This window comes from Eleginops maclovinus, chromosome 1, assembly GCF_036324505.1.
Source record: "Eleginops maclovinus isolate JMC-PN-2008 ecotype Puerto Natales chromosome 1, JC_Emac_rtc_rv5, whole genome shotgun sequence".
Taxonomy (NCBI): Eukaryota; Metazoa; Chordata; class Actinopteri; order Perciformes; family Eleginopidae; genus Eleginops; species Eleginops maclovinus.
Genome location: NC_086349.1, coordinates 19273858 through 19297557, shown reverse-complemented (window position 1 = coordinate 19297557; position 23700 = coordinate 19273858). Strand labels below are relative to the sequence as shown.

Here is a 23700-nt window from a genome sequence, read left to right as displayed (position 1 = left end):
AGAATCAACACACTCCTTGAAGCAATCTGTCCCTTCAAAGTGGCTGGCTGCATAGTGGCCTGTGAATAGGGATAGATAGACAGACGGAAAGAGAGTATAAGAGAGCATGTCTCTGTTTGTTATCACTAACTGTGATTACACGTGAGCTGAGCTTCACAAGGCAAAATAATCCATACAGTGTGTGTTTTTTTTAAATTCCTGCCCCCCCTCTCCTCTGCTATCACTAACAATGACAGCTCTAACACTGACCAGCTTTCAGTTTTGCTTAAACACTGAATTGGCATCCAAGGTCCACCCCGTCACTCTCACAATCTGTATGACTAACTAAACTGATCTTAATGACATAGCATTATATTGTTCAGCATTAGTCACAGCTGTCTCTGTCATAGCAGAAGAATGCGGCAGAGACTGAAAATCCCAGCTCAACTTCAGCCCACTCTAGTCCACAAGTCTTGCCAAAAGCATATTTCTGCATCTTGAGGCTGTTTCGTCTGGTATTGCACAGTAGGCATGTCCTTCTATCTGGGATCATCAAGTGAGATAATCATGTCAGCATTATGCCTCAAAATCAGTTACTGTCTATTTATTTTGTCCTGATGAATTCTGAGGTTAGCCTTTTCCATTTTGTTTTGCTTTTCACTACCACTGACCTTTTTGCTGGCAGTCTCTGAGTCTGGGATTCTAGTTTTATGCTCCCCAAGGTTGTAGCGCATGTTATCCAGTTTAGGTTTGTTGTGTATGCATGCCTTGTTATTTCATTTCTATCTAATCTCGAGAATGTTTTAACCCACAGAAAATACTTGACTGGGTCCCAGACAGTACAGCTCGACTTTGGAAATGGTTAATTTCTAGTTTAGCTTCTTTCAATCTGGCTCAGCAACAAATAAGCTGTCTGACTCTTCACTTAGTCTTATCCTGTTTCCATTACTGCCTCTCCTCTTGAAGCTAGCTTTACTTTCTTAATACATCCAGACTCTGTACACCACAGAGAGCTGAATGGAAACTTTGACAATGACATGATTATAGCCAGACCAGAGATAAACGAATCAGATCCAAATCCAAAGAGTTTCCCATTTGGGTTTTGGTCTTGAGTCAAGGATTTCCAAGAGGACTCATTCTTATTGATTGAAATACTCTTGGCCTCTGATTTAAATCCAGTTCCATACAAACCTTGTATTCCTACTGCAGAGCATCTGTGGTAGTTCTATCTCTTAGTCTAGATAGTATCTCTTCCTGTGTGCCTTTCTCACTTCATGCCACAGAAACACTTTCGAGTTGGAAAGAAACCAAAAATAGAATTTTACATTTGCTTTACTTGAGCACCACAGGGCCTTTGAGACTTGCAGTATCGATCTGTTTGTTACTTGTTAGAGACATAAAGCCCATCTCCCTTGTGCTTTCGAATCAAAGCATCAGAGAAACATGCGCAGGAGAATTCTAAGCGGGGAAACCAGCAGTGAACTCAGTGACCTATCTCTCTGCTTTAACGTCCTTGTAAGGTGTTGAACATTACAACCAGGGCTGTATCCCAATGTTAAGCATTCCCCTTCTATTACTGAACAGGGATCATACAGCACAACAGAAAGATGACTGGTAAATGCAGATTCGTCTCACCTTCTAATCAGTGGACTTTGTCTCTGAAGGTTGTGTTTTTGGTGAGATTACAGGACGTTATAATGATAATAACATGTTAAGGTTTTGACAACAAACACACAAGCTTTCCCGCTGTTGTAGCAACATTTGTTTGGCTGACAGATAAACCCACAAATAGCAGATTGAGTTTAACATCCTTGGTGTAATATAAACCTCATTACCAGAGAAACCAGTGTTTTGATGAAGGCTATACCTCAAACTAAAATGAAGGCATAGCAACAACTTCCTTCCTCAAATTATTCTGCATCGATGCACCCATGTGATTCTTTTTTTAACCTTTTGAAAGTTTCCCTGTGTTAATCTTATGACTAGGGTAGTCAGATCCTCTGTTTTAGTGTAAGCAATGTGGGGAAGTAATGAAAATAAGGGGAAAAAAACTCAGAGGCGTCTCATTTTATCAATCATGCTCAATCATATGATGCTTTTGATCACTGATTTATGTTCTTTGATCTACACATGGCTGCGCACAGTATGAAGAGGAGCCCGGCAGGGTGTCTAACCTCACCCCATAATGTATGCACTCATCTGGAATCAGACATTCAGTTCTGTAGAGACATAAATCTCCTGAATTATTGACTTTCCTTTATGAAGCGTTAATGTCAGCCGTAGCCCTCTGCGGGGAAATCCAGTCCAGACAGCGTGCTAATGACCAAAGATCTGCCTTTGATTAGCTTTACAAGAGATTAATAATCCACAGCGTTTACATGTCTAACATAAAAAAACTGCAACATATGGCTAGCTAAAGATGAATTATACATTGGTTGGGCAGCTCACCATGGGATTACTGGCTTGGTCGCGTGCATCCATAATTTAGCCACCACCCAATTTAGTCTAAACCCACGCTTGGGTAGCTGAGATTAAAGGCCTTGGGTCAGAGGGTTTTGGCTAGGGTCTCTTCTTTATGTTTGAAGGACAGGCCTCTTAGATTGGATTGATTGGAGTCCCTTCAATATCCACTATTCACCAAGATCATAATGATGGGATTTCCTTGTTTCTGATTCGGTTAATCCTGTTAAGACTTCCTCATCACATACAGAAAGAGGAAGCTTGTGGGGAAGTTATAAGAATAGTTATTAAACAGATACTTTTATCTAGAGTTACTGACATTAGTTGTTTATTGACACAATTTGTCTGTCAATACATTTATAATTAACCTTGGTTTATTGATAGTGTAAGCACCTCCTACAGGTTGTTGCACCTTGAGAGCTAGATCTGCTTATACACCTTAACAGTTATTTATGATACTTCTTTTCAATTTATTTACCGCAAAAACAATTTTCAATGAATCACTTAATTTTTAGTACATGAAATGTCAGAAAATTGTGAAAAAATGTCCATTAAAGTTCCTTTAAACACAGCCTAATTCAAAGTGTTTCCCCCCCAAGCAAAAACCCTAAAACAACAAGATATTTTAATTTACCATCACATAACTCAATAAAGAGAAAGAAATCCTCAAAGCTGAGCAGCCACAAAAGTCAGAATTTGGCGTTTTGAATTGAGAAACAATATAAAATTCCAGTCAATGAACATCCAATTATTTTCTGTCATTTTACTCATTGCCTTAGCAAATCATTTCAGCTCATTTTTTGGCTCAGTAGGTGTTCTATCGAGTGCAACTTGTTGAAAATGTTGTCAGTTTATCTGTAAAAGAAAAGTTCTTGTGAGAATCTTTAGTGAATTAGCACAATCACGTTTTTGAGCTAAATTTTGGTTTTCAAAAGATGAAGATCCTCATCGTACTGGCAAAGTTATCACCACCTCTCTCAATCTGCTGTTGCTTCCAAATAAAGCATTGTTGTATCACAGACCATGGTTTTATCTCTCTATCCTTGCTCCCTGGTTCCTGGAAAGTGAGAGATAATGTAGCCGCCCTTGCACCAGACATGATGTCACGCACATCTGTAACCCACTGAAATAGTTTTACACTCACATATTTATGAAACTATTAAGTCCTGCAAGTAGGCCAGTTCAACTAATGCACATTTCCAGATTCTCCTTCCTCTAAAGGAATTACTGGGATTAGTATGATAGGCAGTCAAATAGAGAAAATCCTGCAGCAGCCAGTCACGTGCAGATGTATGGGGGGTGGCAGTGTGGGTCAGAGAGAAGAGACTGCACTGCAGCTGCAAACAAGGTCAGATGCAGTGCCTAAGGTGATTTCAGATTACTGCCTGCACTCGAGCTGTGAGACGAGATGAGAATCAACATTTCTACAGGATCACTGGTGGTTACAGGAGTAGAAATGAAATCTATAATCAGGGGGATGATTATTTTGGGATGGTGGAGAGTAGCCTAACCCAGATTCTGCTGCAGTTAGGGTATTCCTCTCTGTCAGTCGCTGTTCAAATGCTAATGCCTTGCAGAACGAAAAATTAAAATCAAAATCAAGCCATATTTATTTCATTTTTCACAATGTAAATACAGGATAGAATAGATAGAATCAGAGGATGAAACCCTCTTTATTTGTCACATACATGCACACAGCAGAGCACACGCAGTGAAATTTGTCCTCTGCATTTAACCCATCCTAGTGCTAGGAGCAGTGTTCAGCTATTGTGTAGCACCCGGGGAAGGAGTCACCCTAGACTTTCATCTGAGAATATCCCTCTACAGGAGGTAGAAACCTTAGCCTATATTGCTTCTATAGTAACTATTTCTTTCTTTCTTAGAGTTAATCTTTATGAATTTCACCCCCCTCGGGCAAAATCAAATATCTGCTGACCTTGCTGTACTCTAGCTATGATCTCCTGAGGTATTAAGAGCATTAGAACACAGGCCTCTCATGATCACCCAGAGACTAGTCCATTTGCTCTACTTTTCCTGTTTGGCTTTCCCATCTGTGGAGTCACTGCCGAGCACATGCAGGGGAGGCCGACGCTCTGTGGGGAGGGAGGGGAGGGAGTGACGGGGCTGCAAGGGGGAAGATGGGATGATGCAGCCCAGATGGAGCCTAACTGATTATCTCTACAGGCGACGGCGTGGTTTTGGAGGTTATTTTAGACCCTGTCCAATGCTGAACCATATAAAAGAGATTAGTGTCACTTTAGAAAGGCTGAATCACTAAACTACTTTTTTTTTTTACATATCCTCTCATTGTAAAATCATTATAGCCTGTTAATGCTTCAATCCCCTGACTGACATATATCTGTAGTTTAGTCACTAAATATCATTACCTATGAATTAAAAACCTATCCTCCCACGGTTCTAAATTGTGTTCCTTTCTTTATTGTATTTCCAGGCCTTTGGACAAGCCTACTCCAACCACAGGAAGGTGGCTGCGGATGGGGAGAGCCGTGAGGAGTCTCTTATCCAGGAATCGGCCTGTAAGGAGGCCTACTACGAGCAGAGGGTCCTGGAGCTGCAGACCGAGCTCCGCCAGGCACGCAACATCCTCACCAATACCCAGTCTGAGAATGAACGCATGAACACCATCACCCAGGAGCTGAGAGAGGTAAGAGTTGGAGATCAGACTTATACCAGAATAATTATAATTGTTTCAAATGTAATCTGCTAGTTAGTTCAGCTGGATGTGTATCAAAGGATGTTACTAATGGACACATGATGTATGAAAGGTCAACACTAACGGACCGCATAAAGTCACTTCAAAGAATATTACTGCTCAATAGAAGAAACTGTATCGTGGTGCTCTTGTCTTGCGTCATTACTTTGAAAATGAACTCTGTTCTGAGTTGAAGCAGAGGGTAGTGTCTTGTTTGCCTGCAGTTATCAAGAACAACGGGTGTCTTTGTTGATGTTTTTATCTGTCTGAAGCTGCAGAAATATAACAGATATTTATCACTGATCAGTCTCTAGCCGTGTGTTTGTGAGCCTGCAGGAGGAAACTGGTGCATACAGTTTTACACTTTTTACAGATAGACTGTGTCATAATAAGTACTTTGATCTTGCTGTCCAAGCCTATTATTAAGGGTGTGAGTGCAGAGTCAGCAGCAGTTACGTTTCTGACATGCTAAGACTGCTCACACAGTATTGACGGTAACACAGAGACAAGGCTCATTGGGGAAACACCTTGCCTTTAAGCCTAATGTGATCCATTGTGATGTAGGGTGGAGTTATAATTACAGATCAGGGAAAGCACTGAAGCCATGGGAAACAAGCTCTGTTAGAAAAGAAGGTCTGAAATAATAAACTATTAATGTCTTACATGTGTATAAACTTGAATCTCAGTACTACTTAACCTGTTGCCCCACCTTTTAATGACATGTTTCATTAAAAAAATGAAACCTCAAACTAGTCCTTTGCCAACCGTCTTTTAACTGAAATGTGTTTCAAAAAAACAGCATACACATTCCAGCAAACCTTTTTCTTGAATAATTTTCTCTTAATCTTTCCTAACTACTGTAAAGCTAACCACTATTGTCTGCGCCCCAATTTTGACAATGTCTGACCTATTCACTGCCTCCATTTACATATATTCACAGCTAATTGACCTCATTAGAAGAGACAAGGGCTATGCCGTGCGGAGTGTGGGTTGTGTCTCTTTGCCAATGGCAAAGCATGTGTGATTTTGTTTGTTGCAGCTAGTGATGAGGCGATTGCATGAACAGAATAGCAGTACAGGTTCCAATCACACAGAGCTTTGAAGAAGCCTGGTATATGTTCAGGGAGGAAGATATAAAAGGATGAGAAGAGATGAACACAGTCTGATAGGAGGGCAGAGGGAGCTTTTTACCTTTCTAAAAGAGTTTCTTTCGTCTGTGCTCCCTCGATACCCAAGTTAAGGCTGGAATATTAAGTAGGTTGGTTTGAAGTAGCAGGAGAAAGAAGGAACTACTCATGATAAATTTAACTTGCTTCTCTAGATGGGTGCATGAATCATCGCATACTACACACAAAAGGAGCTAGATTTCTGTATGTTCTAAGTTGTGGCATTATTTTGGTGTTGTGCAGGGATTATTTGGTTTGAACAACACTTAAACAAAGCTGTATTTTGGTGCGAAAACGTGTTTTTGTTTTTAAGAGTTGTAACCCGTTCCATGCATACCTCTCCACCCAATCATCTTCCCGACCCGCAGTATGAGATTCAGCACTTCTTTATTTCTTCCTCTCTGTATAATGATTTTGTAATGTGGAAGTAAAACCCATAAATATTCCAAGTCTTCCTGTGTTTGTGCACAGCAGATTTCCCTGGGTCCTCTGTTTTGCAGCTCAGGTTGGTAATTCCAGTTTAACTGGGAGGGAGACGAGTTAAAAAAGGACTTCCCTCTGAAGTGAGTCTTAACTCTTTGGCGGGCAGCTGCACGGATCGCTGCCGTTTACTGTGAGTCACTGCTTGAAACAGATGTCAGCCGCATTTCTTACTGAGATTAGTGAACTTAAAAATGGCATGTCCCTCAAAACGACTTAAGTTCCGGAAAGCTCCCAATTTCACTATAATTAGGTCAGCTGCTGCTCAGCTCTACATCTATGTTGCTTTAAGTTGGGAATAATAAAAGCCAGATGTGCCCCCCAAGACATGTTTTTGCAACAGATACAAATTTTACTGCCTGCAGACATTCAAGACTCAACTTGACTGTTATTTCTTTCTACAAAGACACTCAATCTCCCACCTGAAGCTAGTTACTTCGTATATCTTTATTCCAACATTGAGGAGAAATAGAAATGTAGTGTTTGCTTGTAATCTTATATAGTGTTTGGTATAGCTGGTGTTGCACTGGTGGTCTGCATTATGGCCTTCATGCAGGTGGTATTCCCATATAAACATCCTGAAGCAGCACCATGGGCTCTGGCCAGCTCTAATTGGCTAGGTAAAAGGGGCTAGAGTGTAAATTGCCCCATGTATAGGGGATAATGACACCCTTCTAATGGTGCTTCTGTGGGTGTTACAAGGAGTGTGTGTGGCAGGCAAATGGAGGGAGCCTTGGCACTGGCTGGCATTGTGACCAAACTGATGGGACTGAAAGAGGCCTTTGTCTCCTGGGTTTCAAATTAGCCCAAAAGCTTAGGCAGGGAGAGAAAAGGAGAGCACTAGGAGACGGCAAGAATGGTGAGAAAGAAAGAAAAGGAGGCCTAGAATCCGTTAGGAGAAAAGGCTTAATGAAAGAAAATCCAACACCAATGGTGGACTGTGCTTCTTTTCTGGGCAGTATGGGTAATCATATTACGTCCGGAGGTTGATTGAATGACTCAATTTCATCATTAAATGCAACTGACAGTTTTGCTCCTGCATAAGGTGTCTCTCTAATATTATACATTGTATTTATGGTGAAAGGCTTACAAAATGCAATTTGGCTGTGTGTTGCTGAAAAAGCAATTGCTAAATAAAGTCATCACTCCACCAATCTGCAGATGTGGATATATAATTAGGTATAAAATAACTCTTTGTTTGTACAGGCCAGTTGTTTCTCAACCGTTCAGCAACAGTATTTCAGCTGGATGCTGACATCCCATTCAAACCTCCCAGACATGCTTTCATGGCAAAGACTCAAATGCTAGCCCCAAGAACTGATACGACACATCTCACTGCTATGCTGCAGTCTACAGGATTACATCCCCACAAAGAGCCAGTAACATTGTAAGAAGGCACACTCTAATAGGCATGACTTCATTAAATTGAATCTCATGTCTTGAGAGGAATGTGCCTACAGTGATGGCTGCCATTATGCTCTCTGAATGGGGGTCCCCATCGAGCAAAGCCACTGATAAAAACGCTGAGAAGTGTTATCAGTGTACACTCCTATCACACTCGTAAAAAATTTAATGCGTTCCACCTCAGCATCATCACTTGATTGCCTGCAGTATTTCCTCTCTACATTTGCACCACCCAGGATGTGCTGACACGGTAACATTTGTTGCCTTCCTTCCGTAAGTACTGTCACCCTGAAGTGATTTACCTGCTGTGGCCATTTTCCCTCCCAAACCAATATATTATGGTGTTCAGCTTTTGTCAATCGCCTAAAGCGTTGCTCATTAAAATGATAAACATGATTGTTTTTTTCACCTCGATGGAGCGGTGAGGTTTTCCTTTTAATTGAAGTGCCTTTTCGATTGGCTTGATTAAACACCTGGGGGCGGGGGGATCTGCATAGATGGGATTAGTACAAAAGGTCAGAAGGGTGCAGAAGTACAGAGGTAATGAAATGAAGACTATTGGAGTTGTTGTGATGAGAAAAACGAGTCTGCGATGCTCCATTTTTCCATTTTTTCAGGGAACATGAGAGCAGGATCTCTGTTGTCACGGCAGCCCTGATGTTTTACCTTGATTACTGAAAGGTCACAGTCGAGTGGCAAAGAGATCGAAGGAAGGTTGCTCTTTGTTCCCTGTTATTGTCGTCTGACGTGAGGCTAATGTAATGGGACTCCTAGAAGGCTCTAAGGTGCTGATGTCGACTGCCTTATTATTTCTTTTGACATTAATGCCATGACAGATCACCTCCTGTCCTGCAGTAGTTGGAAGTGTGGGCTGTAGAGAGAGAAAAACAGAGAAAGTGTTGAAAAATGAGAAAAAACTGAGCATGAGTGTCTCATAGCCGACACTTGATCCTGCAGATGTTTTTGGGGTTATGTCGCCACAGCCCCCACCATCATTCAATCTTACTCACATTTCAGCTTGCTTCCTCATAAGTCGCATGTCTAAAAGATTGATGGCTTGAGAGGGTTGCGTCTCTGTGACACACCTAGAAGATTTGCCATTGATCACTAATAATATTTGGCTTTTAGTATCAGCTTTTAGAAAGCTCTGAAAGTGTGTCGATCTTGATTTAGGCCTCTGGCTCATAGCACCGAAGAGGTCTTCCATGCCGGATCAATGGATCCTAATAAATCATCAACACACACACAAACAGGCCTACACATTCACTGCAGATAATGGGTGTAAATGTGCTCACGTCCACAGTTCTCAACTCTCAGCCAAATGACCTCAAAATCACTAATTCACTCGTAAGTGCATGTAGACACACGGTCACCCTGTGGGCTTTTATACACTCATACAAGCAAAGATTCATCAGCCACGCACTCACAAGGTTCCTTTCACTTTTTAGATTTTAATTGTCTCATTGAAAAGTGTGACCTTGACTGTATTTTCTCTCTGTAATGGAGTCTGAGTAGGCTGCATAGAATGACAATTGCTTGCAGCGAAGAGGAGGATAAAAGCAGATCTGCTTTCACCCACATTCTAGCTCTGGCAGTAGCAATAGGTCCCTGAGCTTCATTATTCCTTTGCTCTGTCTAAACCTATTCTGGGGGGGTTGAACTGTAGTGTATCTTGGATTCATTTCTTGCCTCTCCTGAAGGTAATCCCTGGATATGCTGGACTTGGTAGAGTTAGCGTTAACTAAGGCTGACATGACCTTGACGTGTTGCAGAGCCTACAGGACATTAAACGTTTTTTGCACTCATTAGCAAACTGAAAACCATAGTGTGTTCTGTATCACAGTATCACCACAGATCTGTGAGCTGAATTGAACATAGCGATCCCTGTACTTCTTTTGCTATCTGATAGATAGACATGATGGAGCTAAAGCTTGGTATGAGGAGGGAATTCAGCTGTGACTGATACATGGTCTCTAAAGGCACACTGACACGTGGAGGAGAGAGAGGAGGTGGGGGTGGGAAATATGAGAGCATAAATGTTTGTTAAATGGTGAAATGGAGGCCAGTGGTTTTAGAAAGAGAAGCCAAGATGGGGGAGGGGGGGGGGGAAGAAGCAGTATTGACCTGTACTTGCTGTCATAGCATCTAGGGACCCCTTTGTAGGAATAGTAATTTGAGAAAGAAATTCAGTCTATGCATTTTACTGAAGTGCATAGTGGGTAGGATGGAGAGTGGAATAAAGGTCAGCAGAGTGCAAGAGCGAAAGGGAGAAAAAAAAAACATATATTTATATTGAGTCTCTCTATTAAACCACAGTCTTGTGCCATCTGGGGGTCTGTGCAGCACTTTCAAGGGAACTAAAGCAGAGCAAAAAGTAAATATGATAGGATTTGCAGAAATGCATATTTAGAAAATTCTCTGGCGATATTAAGACCTTTGCAGAGCATTTAACAAAACCTGAAAAACATGTCCTAATCTACACTTGTGTTAAGCCTCAAACTTTGCCACCGTGGCTTACTCAGTGAGGGAGCATAGAAGTAGAGGTTATAGGGGCTCAAACACATTGAGAAAATACTTGAAGCTTTACTGAGATTTAAGCAGGCTCAGCTCCACTGTGCTGTCAAGCAGTTTAATGGTGAAAAGAAAGCTTTGGAGCTAAAAGTGAGAGAGTTCCTACAGCAGATAAGCTACAGTAAGAAGCTCTGACCCACAGAAATGTGAGCTCTCGTGACATATTTCAGCATTGAATGACCTAGTGAGAATTCATTAGAGCAAAAAGCGACTATGCTTTATCATGCATATACACAATAGTTCACTGGTCCTTGCTTTACTTTTACGCATATACGATATCACTAGTATCTTGCGTGTTTATGATGTGCCTGTACAACTGTCTGCTTCTGTTTTTACTACCACCCCCTTTGCATGGAAGTGACACATTTGTATGTGTGTGGGCGCATTAAGGTCAGCTGTCCAGACGTCACCTGTAGTGACAGCAGGCAGGGGGTCATCCCTAACCAAACACAGGCTTCATGGGAGGCTTCCCACTGACTCTATTGGTGGCACCTCAGATAGCCTTCAAAAACCACACCCATTATCTATCTAGCCACACACACTCATTATCATATTATATCACAAACATTCCCAGGAGAGGCGTGTGCTCCTCTTGATTAAATGTTATTCACCCTTTATAGCAGGGACACACATGGCCGCCGTAAACACTGATGAGTTTACTCAAATCAACTCCTGTCAAACAGCAGTGTAAACCCACCCCCCAGTCCCTGAGAGGCTCAGTGCAGCAGAGGATGTGGGGGCAAGGTGAAAGGTCAAAGCCCTGGTATGCATAGTAATCAGATTGAAGGAGGATCATAATCAGGTTCAGTGGAGGCCTGTATTCATCAGGACCAAAAAGCATTGACCCTCCAGCTGAGGCACACAACCCTGGCCAGGAAAAGACCTGAGCAACCAGCTGGCACAGCTTTGTTGAGTTAAAAACAAGAGATTACTCCAGCAGTGAGGTGATAATGCTGAATATCTTAATACAATAGTGTGTAAATAGCTTGATACCACGAAGCTGCCAGCTAGAGTATGTAAATCTATTAACAGTTTGACAGTTTTTTCCCCCAGTTTTGCTTTAATTCAGATTTCTCTACAATGTCAGGACCATTATATAGAGGCTTAGTGTTAGACTGATCTGTATTGTAAGCTCATGCATTATTCATTAATGCACTAACATCAGGGCTTTCGCAGAGCAAACGCCCACGCTCGCTAGACATGCGCAAACCCCCTGATGAATATTAATGCACCTTCAAACGTCAGCAGCAACTCAGCTCTGCACATAGCGATTAATTTTTGCACAGAGCAAACGAGATGCGTGTACGCTTCATCAGGGGGGGAACCAGCAACATAATGTTTTTCAGTGAATTCATCACTGTTAGCCAACTAAGCGAGTAAATTCTAATTATAGCAAGTAAGAAGAAAAGAATGTTTTTTGTTGCGTAGCTGTAGTTTAATTAACAAAGCGTGATTTATTGTTGGTTATAATAAAGCTGTATTAATATGTTATACTATACTCGGTTATGAATCAGTCTGAGCACATTACTGTAAAGGGGATCAAACCAATGGCTCTTATTAAAAGGTGTTTCTAGCCATCAGGAACCTGTCATCACCAGCTTATTACTCACTCTATTTTTTTTAATAAGTTATATTACTGATGTGTATATAATCTCAAGGCAGTGGTGACATGAAGAAATCTATACGGCGAAAGCCTCTCAGGATTGACTTCCTCTGGTTGTTGTAATGATCCAAGAGCAGGGGTTGATGCAGCCACATGGTGACGGTGTGAGAGGAAGGGGCCACCTGGCAAGGGATTGAGAGGCTAATTGTCCCTCTAGTATTAGGTTATTGCCGCCAACTCTCCTGAGAGAAAGCCACACATCCCACACATATTCAAAGCCACATGCAAATCCTAACTATGGTGTAGATACTGCTGTTCTTTCTCACTCTCTCACACACATATTTGCACAAATTCTTTACTTGATCAGGAGACAACATGAGCTGTTTGTGTCCAAAGTCACACGCTCACTTGCACACAAACACTCAAGGTCAGTTCACACAGTGCTGAGCAAAGAGATCTATTTCACATACTCTTTCTCACATTACACACACACATACACACACACACACACACACACACACACACACACGCATGTTCATTTATTCAGTTCAAAAACGCTGAGGCCCACTCTCCCTCACCGAGTGTCCCCTTACTTCAGAGCTTTTATTTGCTATTTCTCTAACAGCCGCCAGCTACGATTTCCCCCACCCAAATGCCCTGTGGGATTCTTGTGTTATGGGATGAGGTAGTCGGCAGGGAAAGGAAGCCATGGAGGACAGAGGGTTAAACAGGGCAACAGACCAGGTAGTTAGGACACGGGTGGCTTAGTACGGCTGATCAGTTTCTTCACTTTGTGTGGCAGTCTACAAGTGGGGGAAGGGCATTTCTCTGACCTCTCTACCTTTTTATATATATATATATATATATATATAAAATTCATGATGCCTTTCCTGGGCAGCAAGGGAGAACGATCTACATTTGCAGTTTATAACTCCAAATATTAGCACATATTAACTGGAAATAGTCAGATATTCAGATTTTGAATCCCAACTAAAACTACTTATTTCTACAATTTGTGCCAGCGATTTCTTTTATCCCTCTGTACAGTGAAGCAAGCCTTATTTAACTCCTCTTAAAAAAATGTCTGTCACCGTGAGAGAAATAAGTCGGCTTCTGCCTTTGTGGTACTTTCCGAGCTGGCTTGCAGGCACACTTGTGGCCCACTGCCCGGAGAGACACCTGGCACTTCCCTCTCAAACACGAACAGACACACACGCCAAAGACACACACACACGCGATGAGTCGGACCAGATGGGATGTTTTTGTAACTAGCGAGATTTAAGAGTTAAATAGCAACGTTACGCTAACCGTTATACTAACGCAACAATACGCAATCATGGCCATCTCTCCTAAACTCGGTCAAAAGAGAGTGAAATAGTGGTCACTGACAGCCCTTCCTCTCTTCCTCTTTTTGCCCTACAGAATAGCCAGATAGTGGAGCTCCAGAGGAATCAGCTGCGTGATGACATCAAGGAGTACAAGTTCAGGGAGGCTCGTCTGCTGCAGGACTACACCGAGCTGGAGGAGGAGAACATCTCGCTGCAGAAGCAGGTCTCCATGCTCAAACAGAGCCAGGTGAGGTTAAAACTGCAGGTCTGGTGCACAACGTTTGAATCACACAGCAGAAAATCCCCTTTCCTGTTAAATCCGCCTTTATTGATGGTTATCATGGAGTCTTCTTGGCAAGGTTTAATTAATCTGGTAGTTTCAGGCATCTCAGCCAACTACTTTTCATTACACACACATGTACTGTGAACTATCTAACAGCATCTGAGCAGCCCTACAGGCCCTCATCCTCCCACTCATTAGCTCTCAGTTTGTCTCCTCTTGTACTGATTAGACCGCCAAAAGAATCAGCGACCTTAAAAATTCAGATTTAATTACGATAATAAAAACATCCTCTGATACAGCAAGGAGATAATCTGCGGCCTTGTTTTTGTTTGACAGACTCTTAAGCAGCTATCATTATTCAGAGAGATTCTAACACACTTCCTGGGTTTATTCAAATGAGCGGAAAGAAAATAAAATCTCACAACATTATACAGCTGAATTTCCAAGTTGATATTTCTATTTAGTGTAAGCTTTTATCCTTGAGCTGCTAATTCTTTGCATATGTGCTTGTCATCTAGGATTATGTTTTCCATATTCATCACAGAGGGCATGAAACCAGACATTCCGTTGTCCGGTAATTACCGGACATTGGCCGGGAAAAAAAATAAATGTCAGAGAAAATGAAATCTCACCGGTCAAAGTGTCCGTTTGAAATTGACTAATAATCCCTCTATCTAACTCAATTTGATTTTCAGAATAATACTACCATTTAGGCTAAGTCTAATGTAGTAACACAGTAGCCTATTAGAATACAATAATTTAACCTAACAGGCCTACAAATACATCGGAAGGTGTATGGCGTGTGATTGGCCCACGAGCGTTTGCGTGCAGCAAAGATTCTACCGCGAAAAGCGTAAACATGACAACCACTTTGTTTATTGAATGCGGCTAGCGTCTTCTGCTAACAAACAAATAGGCTAGGCTATTGTTAAAATATGGCCGGTCCCAGGCAGAGTAGCCTTAAAAGTTTTTTTCTGAAAGATGCGACGACTCCAGATGCGACTCACAAGAGAGGCTGCTGCTGCTGCTGCTGATGACCGGTCTGTGCCTGTGCCAGATGTGCCGATTCCGCCTCCAGAGAAAAGGCAAAAGTCTCGGGTGTTTCGTTCCGATTGGGGTGAAAAGTTCACATGGCTGAGGTGTGAGGTTGTTAGCGGTAAAGAAACAATGTTCTGTTCACATTGCGAAAAGGCCGGACGACGCAATGGATTTACAAAAGGATCGACTAATTTGAGAATGTCAGCTCTAATTGAACACAGCCAAAGCAATGACCATGTCTCCGCGCTCCATTTAAAGCCACAGCAGGTTGTCATGAAAAGCCACTGCGAGAAGGCTACGGAAAGTTCTAAGAAAAAGTTGTCATCGCAGCTCAAAATCGTCTTCCATATGGCCACACATGTCATTCCTTCAAACCAGTTTGTTGCGCAGACAGAGCTTCTGCGAGCTCTCGAGGCTCCAGACTTCGTCACTACCGATGGTATTTATCACCACAGTGACTGTGTTGATGACATGGAGAAGGCATTAGAAGATGTGGTGATGAATCAGAAACAGGAGTGACTTTGTTGGACTGATCATCGACGAAACAGTAAATCACAGTGAACAAAAAGTTGATAGTTTATCTAAAGCTGGAAATGGAAGTAAAGGTGGAGACGTGCTTTCTTGGAAATTACGATGTGGACTGTGGGACCGCAAGATGCATTTATGATCGCCTAGTCGCTGTGCTTCGGGAAATTGATGTAGAACTGTCTCGTGTCATTGGCCTGGGTTCAGATGGTGCAAGCGTAATGATGGGGAGGCATGGTGGGGTTGGTGCTTTGCTTAAGCAGGTGAATCCCTTCTCCATACAAGTGCACTGCGTGGCCCACAGAGCTGCTCTTGCTGCCCTGGACGCAGAAAAGTCCGTCGACAACATCACATCTTACAAAAACACAATCTCATCAGTGTACTCCTTCTACAAGCACTCAGCAACAAGAACAAACCGGCTCCGCCAACTTACAGCTGAACTCCACGATGAGGACATGGTCAGCCTCAAGCAGCCTTGCGCAGTGCGCTGGCTATCCCTACACAGGGCGGTGAAGGCCATGAAACACAACTGGCCAGCTGTGGTCATGGAGCTAACTGAAGAGGCCTTGAGAGGAAATGCTAAAGCGCAAGGACTGCTAGGTCAAATCCAGAGCTACAGCTTCATAGCCATGACTCACGCATTGTCCGATCTGCTACCTGTGATGACCAAGCTGAATTTAGTTTTTCAGAAAGACGACGTCAATCTCTCCAGTATCCGACCAGTAGTGCAAGGCAAGCATCTGTCGCGGCATTCACACAGTTCCGAGATGCCCCGGGTCCAGAAGAGGAGACTTTCCTGGCAGGCTATGAAGACGGCAAGTACATGGATATCAAAGTGACCAACGCAAGCGACCGCTCAATCCAAGCTTTCAGAAAAGTCAGAGAACGGTTTGTTCAACATCTGATAGATGCCTTACAAGACAGATTCCCCGAAGACTGCTTGGATCTACTTCACTGCTTCGACACCCTCCTCAATCCTCGTAGATATCCTCCAACTCAGAATGGTAAGAAGGAGCTATTCTTTGTCCCTCTAATTGAAGACATAGGCCTACTATGCCCGATTATTTTATAGCCTAGACAGCCTATATTCTAATAACTCATCGTTGTCTCCTATTTGCTTCTTCTTCTCTTTTTTTTTCTTCTTTTTTTTTTTTTAGCTCTTCAAGAATATGCAGAACCAGCGATCAGAACGGTTGTTTCCCATTTTACAACTGTTGAGTCTGCAGACACCACTCCTCTTATCAATGCCATTGCCCTGCGACGAGATGCCCTCGCTGTGATGACAGCGCTCCGTGGCTATGGGGGATTGCAATTCGCCACAGCCTGTGAAGTCCTCATTCGGGATTTCATCGAAATCTATCCAGAGTGGGCCAAGCTCGCCAAAATAGCCTGTGTGATCCCAGTCTCAAGTGTTCCCGCAGAGAGGGGTTTTTCGCTGCAGAACCAGATCAAGACCAAGCAGCGAAGTCGCCTCTCAGAGAACAAAGTTACGCGCCTTATGCGCATCGCAAGTTGTGGAGAGACATTACAAACTTTCGATTTCATGTCGGCAGCTGCCAATTTCAACACTGCCAAAAACCGTAAAAAGTAGTGTAATTATAGGCTACGAGGCAGTGTAGGCCTATGAATAATTTGATGGCCTCATGCCTATTAATTTAAAATGTTACTTAAACCGCACCATATCAGGTGCACGTCAAGACCGTTGATATAACTTACGTGTAGCCTATTGTTGGGCTGTTAAAAGTCTTAATTGTATGTGGGTAAGGGGGATTAGTTTATTAAACCAAATAGAAATATTTGTATTTATTTTTTATTTGTTTGATATATATGGAAGGATGATTGGTTCATCAGATACGTCTCTTAAAATTAACTCGGGCACCTCGTGCAAATAACGCACGGGGTCGTTTGCGCAATAAGTGTTCACGTAATTATTTGAAAGTAAGGCCAATAAATGTGTTAAATTATTTTTGTGTGTCTAATTGTCATTTTGTAAGCTACTAGTCTACTTCAAATGTTTCTACACTAGCCTAATTAGGAACGATGGAATATTTGACCGTGGTGTTATCAAAATGTCCGGAAGGTGAAACCTCGGCCGGTCACTTTGACCGGCAGATTTTTTTTCTAACGGAAACCCTGCATGAAACTAAACAAAAACGGCTCCTTCTTTTTAGACATCCAATATAAAGAGGATTCCCAAATCCAATTAACTTAAAACTAATTAGAAAGGGAAATTAAATGGATATGTTCTCAATTAACATGCTCTTGTATAATGTCATTCTTTTTGGTCCAGCGGGTTTGCCACACATGAACCAGTCTGACAGCTTATTTCAATTCGGAGCTGCGTCTTGTTTATTTTCTGTCAATTCAAAACTCATCAAAAGTCTTCCGTCACCTCTTTGCCCAGGTGGAGTTTGAAGGTTTGAAGCATGAGATCCGTCGTCAAGAGGAGGACACTCAGTTCCTTAACAGCCAGCTGGAGGATGCCATCCGCCTGAAAGAGATCGCAGAGCGGCAGCTAGCTGAGGCTCTGGAGACCATCAAGACTGAGCGTGAGCTGAAAGCATCCCTGAGGAAAGAGCTGTCCCACTACATGAACATTGGAGACACTCTATGTCACAGGTATAAACACACAAAGAAAGTGTTCACAGGACTCAGTATGCACTGTAAAGAACCTAAATGAAACACCGTTCCTATTTTTTCTCCCCTCAGCCCTCTCAGCATTTCTCTGGATGGTCTCAAGTTCAGCGACGATGCCACCACTGAACCCAACAATGACGAGGCTCTCCATGAATTTGAGAATGGCTTTACCAAACTGGCCAATGCCCTCGCCTACGACAACCGCATCTCCACGCCCAAGAAGGACGAGCTGTTCAATCCTGCTCCCAGCCTGGTGGACGACCTGCTGAGCGAACTTAACATCTCAGAGATCCAGAAGCTCAAACAGCAGCTTATGCAGGTTTGTTATTAACCACTGAAAAATCTTTTTAGCAGTAAACTGTTAAACACATGGCTAACCATTAAAACCATCCATTCCATGGACAAATAAGAAACGGTAAATCAATTGCAATCTCAGTTAAGGAAAAATTTAGTAAAAAAAGAGTCAAAGATTTATAGTACCGTGACTATTCTTCTGGATACAAATAGGCGCAATGGTTTTGCCTATTAAACGTTTTATCATGCCATCAAAACAACCTATATTAGGTAGTTATCGCAAAATAAACCAGCAGGAAGGTGTATTTGAGTGGGTCGGAGGTGTGTCTGAAACAGTGAGTCGGTAGATCCTGACCCAGGCCGCTGCACAGATCTAAACCCTCTTCTTGCAAAGTTAATCCATGGAGACACACACACACACCCTTCAGGCTCTACTGGGCCGGGAGGCAGCGGGTGGTGGCACCAGTGGACCTGCCATCTGCCAGCTCACCACCCCATGAGACCAAGGCCACGCCTGATTTGGCACCATGGCTACCAGAAAGTATGGGGAACTTGCGGATAATGATTGTTTTGAGATCTAAGGGATTACAGATTTTTTACGCTCCCTTCATCAAACATAAACACGGTTGCCGGATTAATAAAGTAAAGTTCAAGTTATCTCAATGCTGCCCTGCTAAGGACACCGTTCTGGTTCTCATCCCCGGTCATTGTGTTGGTTCTGGTGGGCTGTGACAAAGCTGTGTGTTTGATGTGACCTGCAGCATGTCACACTGCCTGCTGAAGCCTCCCGCCAGGTCATTCCACAGATTCCAGTTAGCAATCAGAGCAGAGCAAAAGCTTCCTTTACCCACTTGGCCTACTCATTCCTCTGTTACTTTCTATTGATTAGGGACTCAATGATTGATCCTAGATGTCCATTCCTTTAAGTTTCACCTTATTAGTGACACCATATGGGTTCTGCAGGAATAGATCAATATGTGAAAACATCAGTCATTTAATTCATTATTTATTTATTTGGTGCATCATGCGTTATACAGTGTTATGCTATACAAGTTTGTATCTTAACATGTGATATAAAGGAATATTAAGCAGGTAGCTCCTCAACATGACACAGGATCAAACTTTACATCTCCTTTTGAAGTTGTTCATCAGTATTTATTCTGCTCTCATAAAAAATGTATGCAGATGAGCATACACGTGATACTTTTACATTATTTACAGATCAGCTTCTGATATAGCTGGCTGCTTATATCAGCATAACTGTGTGCTTGTGTGTAAGACGACCCTCTGAGCTGAGCCTAGTCCAGCAAATTGTCAAGGTCGTCCTGATTGATGTTGGGCTGCTGGGCATTGAGCCTCACATACCTTGGCAACACAAGACTGATAGTGGGTACAGTTGTGACATGCCAGATAATCCTCTGATTTAATATGATCTATCTTCAAAGCAGGAACCATTCACATTATCAACTGCGAAATTCCTGTGTAAAATGTACATATGTGTGTAAGGCCCAGCAGGGAGCATTGCACTTATATACAGTATACAGTATGACAACCTCACATGTCTTTGACTCTCACCTCAGATGGAGCGTGAGAAGGTCAACCTGCTGTCCACCCTGCAGGACTCCCAGAAACAGCTGGAGCAGGCTAACGGTGCTCTGTCCGAGCATCAGGAGAAGGTCAACCGCCTCACGGAAAACCTCAACGCCATGCGCAAGCTCCAGGCCAGCAAGGAGCGCCAGTCTGCCCTGGACAACGAGAAAGAACGTGACAGCAATGAGGACGGAGATTACTACGAGGTGGACATCAATGGACCTGAGATTCTGGAGTGCAAGTACAAGGTACTGTACCTTTTTCCTCCTATAGGTAGATTCAACTATGTCAGGCCATGCCTTTTGATATATATTTTGTTTGTTGATGCTCAGCTTTTCTATATTTTTAACCATTGGTTTTTCTCTACTAGGTTGCTGTGTCTGAAGCAGGAGAGCTGAAGGAGGAACTGAAGACTCTGAAGACAGAATATCAGGCCTGTCAGTCCCGTTACGAAGAGGAGCGCACCCGTCTGGAAAATGACGTCACAACGCTGGGAGGGAAACTGGCCACTCTGGAGAAGACCAGTCAGACAGAGAGAGAGATGAAGATCAAGCTAGAGAAGGAGCTGCGCAAGGTGAGATGTTGCTCTTTTTATTGATAGTCATTTAATTAATTTTTCTTGTAACAAGACTAATTTACGCTCTTTCTCAATGTTCACAGGTTAGTTACGTGGCAGGCGAGTCCCAGGGTAGCCTTAGTGTTGCACAGGACGAGCTGGTCACCTTCAGCGAAGAACTGGCCACCCTCTACAACCACGTCTGCATGTGTAACAACGAGACACCCAACCGCGTCATGCTCGACTTCTACAAGCAGGGTAAGGGTGGTCGGAGCAGCCCTGAGGGTCGTGGCCGCCGCTCTCCCATCTTGCTGACTAAGGGCCTCTTCCCTGAGCCTAGTAAGACCGACCTGTCTGACGGAGCCCATTCACCGGGTTCCTCACTGCCTTCTCCCGGGTCTGAACATCGCCGCGAGCCCATGAACATCTACAACCTGGTGGCCATCATCCGAGACCAGATCAAGCACCTGCAGCTGGCGGTGGACCGCACCACAGAGCTGTCGCGCCAGAGGGTCGCCTCTCTGGAGCTCGGCACTGTGGCCGACAAGGACAAGGAAGCCTGCATGGAGGAGATCCTCAAACTGAAATCCCTGCTCAGCACCAAGCGGGAACAGATTGCAACCCTGAGGACAGTCCTCAAGGCCAACAAACAGGTAGGCAATGAGAATTTTGGTTTAACTAAGAATGTATCACTCCTAAACATTTGTCAGTTTTCGCTGAAAGACAGAAGAGCATGCCAGCTATTTCAGGTCTACTCAGCTGTTGAAGCAAATGCGATGCAGACGAGATCTGTAACAAACATTGATGGAGACGGCAGTAATGTTGTCAGCTGCTCAGAGAATATGTGTGGTTAAGATTGGAGAGCAGCCCCCCTAACAACGCAGACACACGGTGTGTATGCAGTTGGTAGCCCTTTTCAAAGTATGTTTGTGGTTACTCAGTGACCATTAGAACACAGACATGAAAGCCCCTCATAAACCACACACCTATGGGTTTAAAACCAGTAGCTAACAATAACAACTAAAGGCTGCTGGTCTGTAATGACTTGAAAGTAATAGGTAATATGGTCCATATATTCTTTAGACTGGAAATACAACCCTAATACCTTCCAGCTGCTCTGACGCTTTTGTTCTTCTCCTCCACCCACAGACAGCTGAAGTGGCTCTGGCCAATCTGAAGAGCAAGTATGAGAACGAAAAGGCAATGGTAACCGAGACCATGATGAAACTGAGGAATGAGCTCAAAGCCCTGAAAGAGGACGCAGCCACCTTCTCCTCTCTCCGAGCCATGTTTGCAACACGGTAAGAAACACGTCTGCTCAATAGACGTCACCGAAAAACATGTTTAACTCATCTTAAATAAGATAACCAGTGCTTTATTACACATTAATTTTACACATCAGAGAAGATGGCATTGTATAATTAATGCATATACACTATACAATCCCCGTTCACAAAAAGATTATCATCACCACAATTTAACCCATGTTTACAATATGTTGGTAATTTTGTAACGTGACGTGTTTATATTGTTTCTTTGTTTTTGAGAATCACAACCAGGAAGTGGTATTAGCATTGATACTTATATTAAAGAGCACAGAAGGTATATAATCTGGGTATCATTTAACTATGTCATTTATGTATTGTTTTGACCAGTGACTTAGTGTGTGAGTGTTAGGTGGGCTGACACACTCACTAATCTTTTCCTGATTCCTCAGAGAAGTCGGTCAAAGGTTCTGTTCATAATCCCACCTCATCTCGGTGTGGATTACACATTCACCCCTCAACACAGCGCTTGTTTTTGTCTGCGGGTGAAGGTTTTAAGACGCTGTGGCCCCCTTCTCCCATTCATATCAGTGCTGAGCTTCTGATACAGTCTTTTCTTTTGCATTTTGGACTTCATCCTACCCATAGAGTAGTTCAATACCTTTCCCTGAAGTGTGCTTGCTGTAGCATATCCATATACCTGCAGTATCTAATCAATTAGTAACAGGAGGAAAACCACTCTGTCTGCATACATGAGAGTGAGTGTTGTCATTGGTTTTTAGTGCACTGCACAGCCAGATGGTAGAGGATGTAAATGTAATGATAAACCATTTGGAACAAAGGCAACCAGGGCTAAGAGGAAACCAGATCTTGCTCCTACTAATGACATCATTTCTACCCTGTAGGATCCCTCTAGAGTGGTATTATTTCATTGGTTTGATTGTGGAGAGGGTGTGAGATCATTTCTGTAGTAGAGCTATTGCTAGGTGTCTGTGTCTTTAAGCCTCTTTTGCTGGAGGGGCTCAAGATCATAACAACACATTGGAGCTTGCTTAATGTCTGTGTTAATGCACATGTTTTCCTCCTTTTGCACACTTAAGCCACCCTCCCTGATGGTCATGATCTTGAGGCTTGTAACCCAGTAGCCTGTCATTGTTTTTGTTCCTATAGATAAATTACATTTGGTCTGTTTATGGGATACACATATTGGTATGTAAATTCATTCCTATACGACACAGTGCTGGGTCAGGGGACTCATTGAGAGGCTGGGGGACTCGCCTGGGCAAGGTTTCCCACACTCCCCCCTTTTGTATTCCCGTCCCCCCTTCCGTCCTTCCTCAACGCAAAACAACCGGTTCTCTAGTCATCTGGAAAAGAAAAAGAGGAAAGGGGCAGGCCTTCAGTTAAAGCCCACTACAGGAGTCTAGTTTGACAGTCTTTTTTTCATGGTAATCAGCACTCTGACAAAGTCTGGAAATGTGGATTTCTGAGATGTGGAAAATTCTGATACAAACGTGTGGTCTTTGACAAAGGATAAGAAAAGTGGAGTGGGATTGAAGGAATGTGTAGGTTTTTTGTTGGATCTTTTATGTGATCTCACGCCTGTGCCTCTTAAAGATTAGCATTACTTGAGATTTTGAACGTGTATTTTGCTCAGCAGGAGACACAGGGTGTGGATGTTTTTCATCTGTAGGTGCTTCTCTCTGTGTTTCTGTATATGTGCCTCTCCAGCTGCCATCTCTGGGGTCATGTTAACACTAACAATCCTAAGACATGCCTCGACATGCTCTCAGCTCCTGCTCATACTG

The 23700-nt window shown here is 43.0% G+C and overlaps 1 protein-coding gene across 2 annotated transcripts in view; it reads left to right on the top strand.

The window, feature by feature from the left end:
• The window catches only part of LOC134863301 (protein bicaudal D homolog 2-like), a 45627-nt gene that overhangs the window by 13543 nt on the left and 8384 nt on the right, over window positions 1–23700 (top strand). For both annotated transcript variants that reach the window (XM_063881750.1, XM_063881743.1), the window contains exons 2-9: window positions 4892–5104; window positions 13799–13951; window positions 17955–18169; window positions 18260–18506; window positions 20062–20319; window positions 20442–20645; window positions 20732–21280; window positions 21777–21928. In XM_063881750.1, the coding sequence (XP_063737820.1) occupies window positions 4892–5104; window positions 13799–13951; window positions 17955–18169; window positions 18260–18506; window positions 20062–20319; window positions 20442–20645; window positions 20732–21280; window positions 21777–21928 (1991 nt within the window). The remainder of the gene's footprint in view (window positions 1–4891; window positions 5105–13798; window positions 13952–17954; window positions 18170–18259; window positions 18507–20061; window positions 20320–20441; window positions 20646–20731; window positions 21281–21776; window positions 21929–23700) is intronic.